Source organism: Cervus canadensis, chromosome 5 (genome assembly GCF_019320065.1).
Source record: "Cervus canadensis isolate Bull #8, Minnesota chromosome 5, ASM1932006v1, whole genome shotgun sequence".
Taxonomy (NCBI): Eukaryota; Metazoa; Chordata; class Mammalia; order Artiodactyla; family Cervidae; genus Cervus; species Cervus canadensis.
In genome coordinates, this window is record NC_057390.1 from 4,237,245 (window position 1) to 4,250,114 (window position 12,870).

Below are 12,870 nucleotides of genomic sequence, written 5' to 3' on the forward strand. Positions count from 1 at the left end.
TGCTTTTAAGCTTTATTAGGTCCAAAGTTGTCTTTATTTAGGGCTAATTTGACTCCATTATTGAGGCAATACCTCAGTGGACCGCCCCCCTCCTCTTACAACCTTTTCAAGCTCTTCACTCAATGTTGCATGGTCATCTCTCTTCAGCTGGGCATTCATAATAAAAAGTACTGTGTCTTTCTTGGATGCTTTTTTCCTTGACTTTTTGTGTTATGGTAGAATACACATAACATAAAGTGTAGCATCGTGGCCATTCTTAGGTGTATAGTTCAGTGCATTAACTACATTCACAACGCTGTGCTGTCATGACCACCGTTCATCTCCAGAACTCTTTTCATCTTGTAAAATTGAAACTCTAAACCCGTTAAACAACTCCCCATGGCAACCACTACTCTATTTTCTGTTTCTTTGATTTGATACCTAGATACTTCACATAAGTGAAGTCAAACAGCATTTGTCTTTTTGTGACTGAATTATTTAACCTAGAATAATGTGCTCAAGATTCATCATGTTTTAGTATATTACAGAATTTCTTCCTTTTTTACAACAAACATTGCCTGAAGTTAGTTGAAATTCCCAATCTATTCACTTATTACAGTTTTTCCCTCAAGCAATCAAGGAAGAAACGTGTCCACTGCTTTAAGAGGTGCCAGCAATCTTATTTTTGTTCAGCTGTCCCAATGGGGTTTTCTCCAAGTAAATCTGCTACTCAGGTTTCTGCTTTCCTTATGGATTCAAAAGTGGGTGATCACTTAATGCAAAGGACTGAGAAAAGCAAATTGGAGCAAGTGACTCAGTTATTTCAAAACACAAAGAAAATAAGATTAGAAGACCCAAATCAAGAAGCCTTTACAAGGAGCAAAGACACTGGCACAGGATATCTTTCAGAGAAAGCCTTGCGTCCAGTGATGTGTGTTAAAGAAAGTGATGGGAAATGATAGACCTTGAATGAAGTTATTTTGTACATTACTAAGAAAACAAAAGTGGCTTTTGACTAAGAGAGCCTGATGAATGAGAGCCTTATCTTATTCAGTTCAGTTCAGTTCAGTCGCTCAGTTGTGTCTGACTCTTTGCGACCTCATGAATCGCAGCACACCAGGCCTCCCTGTCCAACACTAACTCCCAGAGTTTACTCAAACTCATGTCCATTGAGTCGGTGATGCCATCCAGCCATCTCATCCTCTGTCATCCCGTTCTCCTCCTGCCCCCAACCCCTCCCAGCATCAGCGTCTTTTCCAATGAGTCAACTCTTCGCATGAGGTGGCCCAAGTACTGGAGTTTCAGCTTCAGCATCAGTCCTTCCAATCAACACCCAGGACTGATCTCCTTTAGGATGGACTGGTTGGATCTCCTTGCAGTCCAAGGGACTCTCAAGAGTCTTCTCCAACAACACAGTTCAAAAGCACCAATTTTTCGGTGCTCAGCTTTCTTCACAGCCCAACTCTCACATCCATACATGACCACTGAAAAAACCATAGCCTTGACCAGACGGACCTTTGTTGGCAAAGTAATGTCTCTGTTTTTTAATATGCTATCTAAGTTGGTCACAACCTTCCTTCCAAGGAGTAAGCGTCTTTTAATTTCATGGCTGCAGCCACCATCTGCAGTGATTTTGGAGCCCAAAAATATAAAGTCTGACACTGTTTCCACTGTCTCCCCATCTATTTCCCATGAGGTGATGGGACCAGATGCCATGATCTTAGTTTTCTGAATGTTAAGCTTTAAGCCAACTTTTCCACTCTCCTCTTTCACCTTCATCTAGAGGCTTTTTAGTTCCTCTTCACTCTATGCCATAAGGGTGGTGTCATCTGCATATCTGAGGTTATTGATATTTCTCCCGGGCAATCTTGATTCCAGCTTGTGCTTCTTCCAGCAGCTTTCTCATGATGTACTCTGCATAGAATTAAATAAGCAGGTGACCAATATAGCCTTTGGTAGTACTCCTTTTCCTATTTGGAACCAGTCTGTTGTTCCATGTCCAGTTCTAACTGTTGCTTCCTGACCTGCATACAGGTTTCTCAAGAGGCAGGTCAGGTGGTCTGGTATTCCCATCCCTTTCAGAATTTTCCACGGTTTATTGTGACCCACACAGTCGAAGGCTTTGGCATAGTCAATAAAGCAGAAATAGATGTTTTTCTGGAACTCTCTTGCTTTTTCGATGACCCATCAGATGTTGGCAATTTGATCACTGGTTCCTCTGCCTTTTCTAAATCCAGCTTGAACATCTGGAAGTTCTCAATTCACGTATTGCTGAAGCCTGGCTTGGAGAATTTTGAGCATTACTTTACTAGCATGTGAGATGAGTGCAACTGTGCGGTAGTTTGAGCATTCTTTGGCATTGCCTTTCTTAGGGATTGGAATGAAAACTGACCTTTTCTAGTCCTGTGGCCACTGCTGAGTTTTCCAAATTTGCTGGCATATTGAGTGCAGCACTTTCACAGCATCATCTTTAAGGATTTGAAATAGCACAACTGGAATGCCATCACATCCACTAGCTTTGTTCCTAGTGATGCTTTCTAAGGCCCACTTGACCTCATATTCCAGGATGTCTGGCTCTAGGTGAGTGATCACACCATTGTGATTATCTGGGTCGTGAAGATCTTTTTTGTACAGTTCTTCTGTGTATTCTTGCCACCTATTCTTAATATCTTCTGCTTCTGTTAGGTTCATACCATTTCTGTCCTTTATCGAACCCATCTTTGCCTGAAATGTTCCCTTGATATCTCTAATTTTCTTGAAGAGATCTCTAGTCTTTCCCATTCTGTTGTCTTCATCTATTTCTTTGCATTGATCTCCGAGGAAGGCTTTCTTATCTCTCCTGGCTATTCTTTGGAACTCCTCATTCAAATGGGAATATCTTTCCTTTTCTCCTTTGCTTTTCCCTTCTCTTCTTTTCACAGCTATTTGTGAGGCCTCCTCAGACAACCATTTTGCCTTTTTGCATTTCTTTTCCAAGACCATCAAGACATGGTCTTGATCCCTGTCTCCTGTACAATGTCACGAATCTCTGTCCATAGTTCATCAGGCTCTCTATCAGATCTAGTCCCTTAAATCTACTTGTCACTTCCACTGTATAGTCATAAGGGATTTGATTTAGGTCATACCTGAATGGTCTAGTGGTTTTCCCTACTTTCTTCAACTTAAGTCTGAATTTGGCAATAAGGAGTTCATAATCTGAGCCACAGTCAGCTCCTGGTTTTGTTTCTGCTGACTGTATAGAGCTTCTCCATCTTTGGCTGCAAAGAATATAATCAATCTGATTTCGGTGTTGACCATCTGGTGATGTCCATGTGTAGAGTTTTCTCTTGTGTTGTTGGAAGAGGGTGTTTGCTATGACCAGTGAATTCTCTTGGCAAAACTCTATTAGCCTTTGCTCTGCTTCATTCTGTACTCCAAGGCCAAATTTGCCTGTTGCTCCAGGTGTTTCTTGACTTCCTACTTTTGCATTCCAGTCCCCTATAATGAAAAGGACATCTTTTTTGGGTGTTAGTTCTAAAAGGTCTTGTAAGTCTTCATAGAACCATTCAACTTCAGCTTCTTTAGCGTTACTGGTTGGGGCATAGGCTTGAATTACTGTGATATTGAATGGTTTACCTTGGAAACGAGCAGAGATCATTCTGTCATTTTTGAGATTGCATCCAAGTACTGCATTTCGGACTCTTTTGTTGACCATGATGGCTACTCCATTTCTTCTAAGGGATTCCTGCCCACAGCAGTGGATATAATGGTCATCTGAGTTAAATTCACCCATTCCAGTCCATTTTAGTTTGCTGATTCCTAGAATGTTGACATTCACTCTTGCCATCTCCTGTTTGACCACTTCCAATTTGCCTTGATTCATGGACCTAACATTCCAGGTTCCTATGCAATATTGCTCTTTACAGCATCAGACCTTGTTTCTATCACCAGTCACATCCATAACTGGGTATTGTTTTTGCTTTGGCTCCATCCCTTCATTCTTTCTGGAGTTATTTCTCCACTGATCTCCAGTAGCATATTGGGTACCTACCGACCTGGGGAGTTCCTCTTTCAGTATCCTATCATTTGCCTTCTCATACTGTTCATGGGGTTCTCAAGCCAAGAATACTGAAGTGGTTTGCCATTCCCTTCTCCAGTGGACCACATTCTGTCAGACCTCTCCACCATGACCCAACCGTCTTGGGTGGCCCCAGACGGCATGGCTTAGTTTCAGTGAGTTAGACACGACTGTGGTCCTGTGATCAGATTGGCTAGTTTTCTGTGATTATGGTTTTAGTGTGTTTGCCCTCTGATGCCCTCTCACAACACCTACCATCTTACTTGGGTTTCTCTTACCTCGGACGTGGGGTATCTCTTCACGGCTGCTCCAGCAAAGCACAGCCGCTGCTCCTTCCCTATAGAAAAACTTCGGGTATCTGGTTCTGCCCTTTGTTGCAAAACTTCTATATAATCCAGCTTCTCCTTTGCCTCCTTGGAGCAGTTCTCTCAGGGTCACTTGAGATGCTGCCTCCCGGGCTGAAGTCTTTATTGCTGGCTCTTTACAAAAGATACAACTCAGGAACAGCCACCTGGGAGAGGTGCCCAGGGCAAGATTTGAGATGGGAGGACTCTTTGCCGGCTGCCATTGTCCCCAGACGTCATTAGGAAAACCTAACAAAATGAAGGAAGATAATTGCTTATTTTTTACTGTTTATGAATCAATGTAGATTGCATCTTTTGATGATACATATTTAAAAAAAGTTGCTTTAGAGAGAAGAAACTTTACAAAATTCACATTCAAGATTTCTTTCATATTACACTCTATACTTGTCAAAAATCAGAGTTTTTGTCTAAGGGTATTTAAATGTCACCAAAACATTTTAATTCTAATGTATTTCTTTAACAAGTGATCAAAACCAAAAAACAGTCCCCACTTTGACATCAGTATTTCCCATGATTTCTGGTGTATTGCTTTTGTATGTTGGATTTCCAGCTGGAGATTTTGCTTTAGAGTACTTTATCTTCCTGCATTTTTGTATTTCTGTTCTGTTAAAAATCACTAGTAGCAAAAAAAAAAAAAAAAAAATCACTAGTAGCTAAAGAAGCATTTCACATTTCACATGATCCTTTTAAAACTTTTTTTTAACCCACACAGAATTCATTTCAGAGTTCACAAAACAGTTTTTCTAAATGTAATGATTTATCTTGCAGATGTTACCATTTTATGCCTCCAATATTTAATATAAGAAAACAAACTAGTTGCTTAAAAGACTATGTGTATATATATATATATATATATATATAATATATATATATATATACATATATATGTATCAGTTTGTCATCCTTACTGAAACATCTAGTAGTTTGAAACAGCAGTATTGTCCCAAATAATGTTAGCTGAAATTAAAAACCACTTGTGTCTGGACAGATAGTGACCTGTAAATATTTCTACTATGTATGTTTTGAACATTTTCCTGTACTTTACTATTTAATGGTGATCTCTAATGTCCAGTTGAGTAATATCCTTAATATTGATAAAGGAAAAAGGCATACTCAAGAGGAAAGGTAATCTTTTAGGGGGAAAAGTATTCTGTTAATCAGAGAAAAACTAAACATGTTTTTGTAGAGTTTAAAAACATTGAAAAGGATGTAAGCCAATAAGATGACACTCTTTATCATTTATAGAACATAATTCTTTGGGAGACAAAAAAATACACAGGTCATTCATTTGTTCACCTAACCTGGCACTGTGCTTGGTGCTTGGGATAGAATTGTGAATAAAACAGCAACTGCCTTCTTCGGTGGGATTCCCTGGTGACTCAGATGGTATAGAATCCACCTGACAATGCAGGAATTGCAGGTTTGATCCCTGGGTCAGGAAGATCCCCTGGAGGAGGAAATGGCAGCCTACTGCAGTATTCTTGCTTGGAGAATTCCATGGACAGAGGAGCCTGACAGGTTACAGTCCATGGGGTTGCAAAGAGTTGGACATGAATGAATGACTGAAACAATAACACCACCTTTTAAATTCTTACTGTCTACCAGTAGAACATCAGACTAATTATATAAGATACAAATTGTGATGTGTCATGAAGAAAAAGTTAAATGGTCAAACCGACAGGAGAGGAGACATAACATACACTTGATTTTTTTTTTATACTTAATTTTTAACTGTGGGAATTAGGAAAGATTCTCTGAAGAGGTGACATTTATAGTTTTTGCAAGGACACAATTGTCCAAGTGAGATGATGGCCGAGGGGACAGAGTTTAGATGAAGTTTGGCAGGACATTGTGACGGTCTGAAAGAGGGGGAAAGAAAGGGTTTCTAATTAAAAAAAAAAAATACGGCTAGATGCACGAAGTTCTCTAGGAGAAAGAGTGAGCTGGGGAGCACAGGTTTTGGACATACCAGTTTCCAAGGCAGGCAGTTCTATGTGTATGGAATGAAAAATACCAATTTGAAAGTTGTATACAGAGTGGTGTCTAAAAGTTATGGGAATAAACGAGGTTGCTTGGGGTGAATGTAGAGTGTGAGATAAAGCAACTACAACATTCAGAAGCTGGCCAGTGCTGGGGGAGCTCGCAAAGGGGATGGAAGAGTAGACAGGCTGGGGGAAAACCAAGACAGGATAACATCAAGACTGCCCACCAGTCTTTAAGGTGGAGGCAGTCAACTGAAAGGGTAAATGCGGACTGAAAGTTCACTGGATCCAGCAACATGAATTGGGAAGATCATGGGTTGAAAAGATTCCCTGGAGAAGGAAACGGCAACCTACTCCAGTATTCTTGCCTGGGAAATCCCAAGGACAGAGGAGCCTGGTGGGATAGTCTATGAGGTCCCTGTAAGGCATGGTTCCGGCGAGGCAGAAAAGGAAAGACGACCTCAACAGAAGTAGGTTACCTTGATTCAGGCAAGGAGGGGCGACAGTCGGCCTAATGACCAGGCTGAGCGCCGAAAGGGATCAGGGAGGCTTCATACTTATAGGGAGGTTTGTGGAAGCGATAAGGGAAACGTCAATCAAGTGGGATACTTTGAGTATTCTTTTGTTGAGATGACACTTGTAGTTGGGCAGGGGGTGATAAGTCTTCTGGGTGGGTGTAGGGGGTGGTAGGTTTCCGGACAGGGGGTGATAAGTTCCAGATAGATGCAGCTGGCCTGGAACATCAGGATGGAACTAAAGTTATGCTTTGTTTTCTCCGAAGTTAGATGATTCAGCAAGGGGCCTTTGAGACTGTTGTTCTCTTTTCTAGGCCCAAAAGACTCCTTCAGTCCCAAAGAGTTGGACATGACTTAGCAATTAAACAACAATATAAGCAAAGGGCAACACAATTGTGTCGCTATGTTTAATGATAACTAGGAAAACAGCAGCAGCAGGAAAACTTCTACCGGGACTAACTTTGCACAGAATCCATTCCCACCTGCATAATCCAAGAAAGACTAATTACTCAGAGTGACTTCAATCAAAAGGGTAACATAAATGAGGAGCCATTGTGTCTTTATTGTAACTTTATATGGAGCCCTGGTCCGGGTATCCGCACCACCTAACTGTGAACTCTGGAGGTTTCTCACTCCAAAATTCAAGTCTCAATGGTTTCTATTCGAAGGAGAGACTGATGTCTGTCCAAGACTGAAAAAGGACGACAAATTCTTTGGGCTCCTCTCATCAAGAGGAGGGATCCATTACTCCACCTCTTAACTCTGGGATGCCTCTGCTGGTGCTTTGGTCAACAGAATGTGGCCGACATGCTACATCGAAGGCTAAGCCTGAATGGAAGTGCACCAGCAGCCAGCAAGCACCAGCTGCCGGGGGTGTGAATAAGACGTGTGAATAAGGGTGTGGAGCCCTCGGCTCAGCCAACCTATGCTGAATGCTCATTGAAGCCACCCAAGCAAGCCTTGCCCATACAAATGTTAGAAATAATAAATCGTTGCGTTAAGCCACTGGCGTTTGAGGCAGCTTGTTAACGCAGCTACAGTTACCTAGAACTTTGCCTGCTGGGGGAATTTCCCATCTGGCTAAGCCCCACAAGGATGTTCTTGCCAACTGCACTGAGGGATACCCTGAGTGGGGACGTTCATGGCCCTCGATGTGTTCATTTTCCGGCTCTCTCCTTCCTACCTGTTACCATCTCTGTATTGGGAATACCAGCGTTTATTCCTTTAAATGCCATTTGTCTTTTAAAACGGATTTTAGTTTCGTCCCGTTCCAACTGGAGTTGCTTGCCTGCCCTTGGCACTATGAGACGCGCAAAGCTCAGCACAATGCTTGGATAAATGTTCAGTGAAGAGCATGCGACCCGACTACTCTGGGTACCTGGCGGGCCACCTCCAGCCTGACTCGGCCGCGCGCCGACCTGCGCCCTGCTGACACCCCCTCCTCCCCCCGGGCCGGTTCTGGGCTGTCTCGCGGGGAACCTCCATCTGGCCTGGGGCTCTAGGACTTTCGATACTACTATTATTAGAAAGGGAGTGGCGTCCCCCGTTTCCAACCGGGCTTGGCGCCATGGAGGCGGCACCGCAGGACCCCCACCGGAAACCGTCAGCCACGCCCCCTCCCGGCGCTTCCGGTGCTCCGCCCCACGCTGGCCTGGGCGGCTGGCAGAGCGGCCGCGTGCGCAGCCGGCCGGGCTCCGGCTCGCACCGGTACCTCGCACCCGGCCTGCGCGCGGCGTGGGCGCGACCGGAAGCTGCAGGTGTGTGAAGCCGGAGGCGCGGCGGGTGCAGGCTGGCAGCGTGGGCCCCGGGCACTGGCAGCGGTCGGGCACCTCCGATCCCGGGACGCTGCAGGCCCCCCGGTGTCCGCTTAGAGTTTGGGAGGACCTGGCTCCACGGTTAGGACCGGTTTATCCTGAACACAGGAGGGTCCCAAGTTAGGCATGTTGGGTGACAGCCCTTGCCGCGCTCTTCGAGAGCCAAAAAGCCGAAATCAGACATGCACACGGCCGTCCGTGTGAGAGACTGAATAAGTTAAGTTCTAACAGATGGGATCGTGTCAGCACAGCCATAGATGTAAGTGGAGCTGGAAGACCGGTAGTGGAACTCCCTGGGGAGAGAGTCCCCAAGGCCCTCCTTACTGTTGGAGGACTGTCTGTTTGCCTGGAATATGCTACTCCCATCAACGTGGTAAAAAGCATCAGATGTCGAGACTCAGGTCAGGTATCCCTTCCTCTTAAATCTCTCCTAACCTTTCTAGAGTGTAAATTGGTTCCGCTTTCTGTAGTATCAAGGTAGAGCAAGAGTGATGAAAATATGAAGACTGTACCATAGAAATTATTCCTCCAGGACGTAACTACAAAATAATTTGGCCTAGTTATGGATTTTAGTACCCTAGTCCATCCCAGGCCTTTAACTTAGAAGAAAATTATGACCATGGCTTTAACCTAGAAAATTATGACCATTCTAAGAAATGGAATTAAATGGTTTCTTTACAGTCATAGCTAGTCAGAATACTTCATTATTATAGCTAGTATTTTCACTCTTTTCATCAGCACTGCTAACAAATGTGTGAAGTGTTGAAACATAATAAAATTGTTCCTAACCTTTCTGTATAACCTTGCTACTGTGACCTCTCCCCTGACCTCAGGAGGATCCATCCTAATTTAATATTGATCAAAATAAAACAGGCTGCCAGTAAATCATGTATCTCACAGTCAAATAGAAATTACATTTCAAGTATTATAAGGACATAAATCTTTCTACACTGATGTTCATTGTTGGTAACACAGAAGAACTAGAAACAACCTAAACTTACAAGCTAAGAGATTGGTTGAGTAAAAGGTGGTGTTATCTGACAATGAAATATTACACATTAAGACTGATGTAAAAATTGGTTTAACATTGAATTAAATAACAGTTTGGTTACACTTCTGGTGGGGAAGTGTGTGTGGATTTACACATGCACAGAATGGGTATACACCAACATGTTAGTGATGGTATTTTGGATTCCTTTTTTTTTTCTTGCCTGTCTATATTTTCTCATTTTTCTCAATGTGTATTACCTGTGAATTCAAAATAATTTTTTGGCTTTGAGGTATATTACATAATTATTTTCAGCTTTATTATTTGAATAATCTCTGCTCTTATTCCACTTCAGCTAAAACAATTTGATGTTTATATGACTTATTTCCTTTGAGTACTCTGTTGGAGAAGTTTTATTAAAGACTAATGGTAAAGCTAAAAGGCAAGAAAAGCAATCAGACTGGATACTTAGATAAGTTTGGATCAAATAACCAAGAAGTGATAGCAACAAAATAGAATTTAATTTTCTTTTTCTTGATCATTAATTTGTCTTCCATTTTTGACAGCATGCTAATCCCATTCTCCATGAAGAATTGCTTCCAGTTACTTTGTAATCTCAAGGTCCCAGCAGCTGGCTTTAAAAACACAGTTAAAAGTGGACTCATTTTACAGTCGATTTCCAATGACGTTTACCACAATCTGGCTGTGGAAGACTGGATCCATGACCATATGAATTTAGAAGGCAAGCCGGTCCTTTTCTTGTGGAGGAATTCTCCCTCTGTGGTAATTGGTCGGCATCAGAACCCTTGGCAGGAATGTAACCTGAATCTGATGAGAGAAGAACGTGTGAAACTGGCTCGGAGGAGAAGTGGAGGAGGCACAGTCTACCATGATATGGGTAACGTCAACTTGACTTTTTTTACAACCAAGAAAAAGTATGATAGGATGGAGAATCTAAAATTAGTTGTGAGAGCCCTGAAGGCTGTCCAGCCACACCTGGATGTGCAGGCTACTGAAAGATTTGACCTTTTACTTGACGGACAGTTTAAAATCTCAGGAACAGCTTCCAAGATTGGCCGCAATGCAGCTTATCACCACTGCACTTTGCTCTCCAGTACTGACGGGACCTTCTTATCATCTCTGCTGAAGAGCCCTTACCAAGGGATCAGGAGCAATGCCACTGCCAGCACACCTGCCTTAGTAAGAAACCTTATGGAAAAAGATCCCACTCTGACCTGTGAAGTAGTGATAAATGCTGTTGCCACAGAGTATGCTGCTTCTCATCAAATCGATAATCACATTCACCTAATAAACCCAACAGACGAGACAGTGTTTCCTGGAATAAACAGCAAAGCCAGAGAACTACAGACCTGGGAATGGATATATGGCAAAACTCCGAAGTTCAGCATAGACACTTCCTTCACTGTGTTACATGAACAGTCACACTTGGAAATTAAAGTATTCATAGATGTCAAGAATGGGAGAATTGAAGTCTGTAATATTGAAGCACCCGATCATTGGTTGCCACTGGAAATATGTGACCAGTTAAATTCAAGTTTTATTGGTAGTAAGTTTTGCCCAATTGAAACGACAATGCTAACAAGTATATTACATAGAACATATCCAGGGGATGATGAACTACACAGTAGATGGAATATTCTGTGTGAAAAAATTAAGGGAATAATGTGATTCCAAGTAAATTTCTTAATGTTGACAGTTTTGATGAGAAAATTAAAATGTTTACAGTGCATTACCTTTTGAAGTTTTATTCTTGGCTGTGCATGGGCTTTCTCTAGTTCAGTGCATGAGCTTCTCATTGTTGCAGAGCTCAGGCTCTAGCCTTGAAGGCATCAGTAGTTGTGACTTGAAGGCTGTAGAGCAGAGGCTCAGTAGTTACAGCACACAGGCCTCGTTACCCTGGGGCATGTGAAATCTTCCTGGACAAGATCAAACCTGTGTCCCCTGCCTTGACAGGTGGATTCTTAACCACTGGACCACCAGGGAAATCTCTGTCTGTCTTCATTGGTTTTAATACTGGGCTGGCTAAAGCATTGATTCAGGATTTTCCATAAGATGTTAATGGAAAAACCAAAAGAAACTTTTTGGCCAACCCTATACTTGACTGCACTTGTATTTCAGCTCTTTGTTACACTCTGACCTCACAGTTCTTTTTCTTACCACTAGGGAATAATAACCCTGGCTTCTTGATACCATAAACTATAAATTTCTCCCTTTTTATTACATTTTCTTATCCTTTCATTCTCTCCCACTAAATCAAGCTTACCGCACATTTCTAAGCCAATAACTTCTCTCCAGTCTCTTGCTTCATCTCCATTTCCTACCAGCATTCTCACATTTCTCTTGACCTATCATAGCCACTTTTTTTTTTCAACAATTGATTTTCCACTCCTATAACTAGATGGTGGGCAATGCCAGAAGAAAATTCACATAATCATGCAGATTAGGGTCTTCTCAGGCAGTGCTAGTGGTACGGAATCTGCCTGCAATGCAGGAGATGAAGGAGACATGAGTTTGACCCCTGGGTGGAGAAGATCCCCTCGAGTAGGAAATGGCAACCTGCTCCAGTATTCTTGCGTAGAAAATTCCATGGACAGAGGAGCCTGGCAGGCTACAGTCCATGGGGTTGCAAAAAGTTGGACACAACTGAGCTCACGCACACACATGCTCACATACGCGCATGCTTACACAGATTCACCCAATTTCATATTTATAGTTTTTCACTTGTTTTTGTTCTTTAGGTGTCAAATTCAACTCACCCCTGTTGACTGCCTCTCATTCACCAGAGGCCTTACTCCTAAATGCTCCCACTCCTCCTAAGCTGAGAATTCTACTTTTAACTAATCTGGTCACAAACCTTCATTTATAATTTGAGGGTAGAGGCTTTCGGAAATGAGCTCCTTCAGCTGCTTGTGTTTTCTAGTTCAACTTTTCTCATTTCATTCAATCTCAGAGAAACACATACCTCCTCTTCCTTAAAGCTGAGCCCCTAGTTGTACTGTGGATTTTTCTTCTCCAGGTTTTTTTTAATATTTAAAGTGTATAGGGTGTCAGTTGCATCACTGGGATCTTTTGTTGCAGTGCACCGATTCTCTAATTGTGGCCCTGGGGCTTAGTTGCTCCATGCATGTGACATCTTACTTCCCCGACCA

The 12,870-nt window shown here is 42.5% G+C and overlaps 2 protein-coding genes across 5 annotated transcripts; both read left to right on the forward strand.

Moving 5' to 3' along the window:
* The first annotated feature begins 680 nt into the window (after positions 1-680).
* On the forward strand, positions 681-938 carry C5H2orf15 (chromosome 5 C2orf15 homolog). The gene has a single exon (XM_043467696.1). The coding sequence runs from the start codon at positions 681-683 to the stop codon at positions 936-938; it is 258 nt and encodes an 85-aa protein (XP_043323631.1).
* Positions 939-8,541: 7,603 nt separating this feature from the next.
* On the forward strand, positions 8,542-11,452 carry LIPT1 (lipoyltransferase 1). Of its 4 annotated transcripts, none has more exons than XM_043467909.1 (2): positions 8,542-8,971; positions 10,267-11,452. In XM_043467909.1, the coding sequence occupies exon 2, from the start codon at positions 10,268-10,270 to the stop codon at positions 11,387-11,389; it is 1,122 nt and encodes a 373-aa protein (XP_043323844.1). In that variant the 5' UTR covers positions 8,542-8,971; position 10,267; the 3' UTR covers positions 11,390-11,452. The 4 variants fall into 4 exon arrangements, with proteins under 4 accessions (XP_043323844.1, XP_043323840.1, XP_043323843.1 ...); XM_043467905.1 differs by having other exon boundaries at positions 8,545-8,655; XM_043467908.1 differs by lacking the exon at positions 8,542-8,971 and adding an exon at positions 9,013-9,118.
* Positions 11,453-12,870: the final 1,418 nt, after the last annotated feature.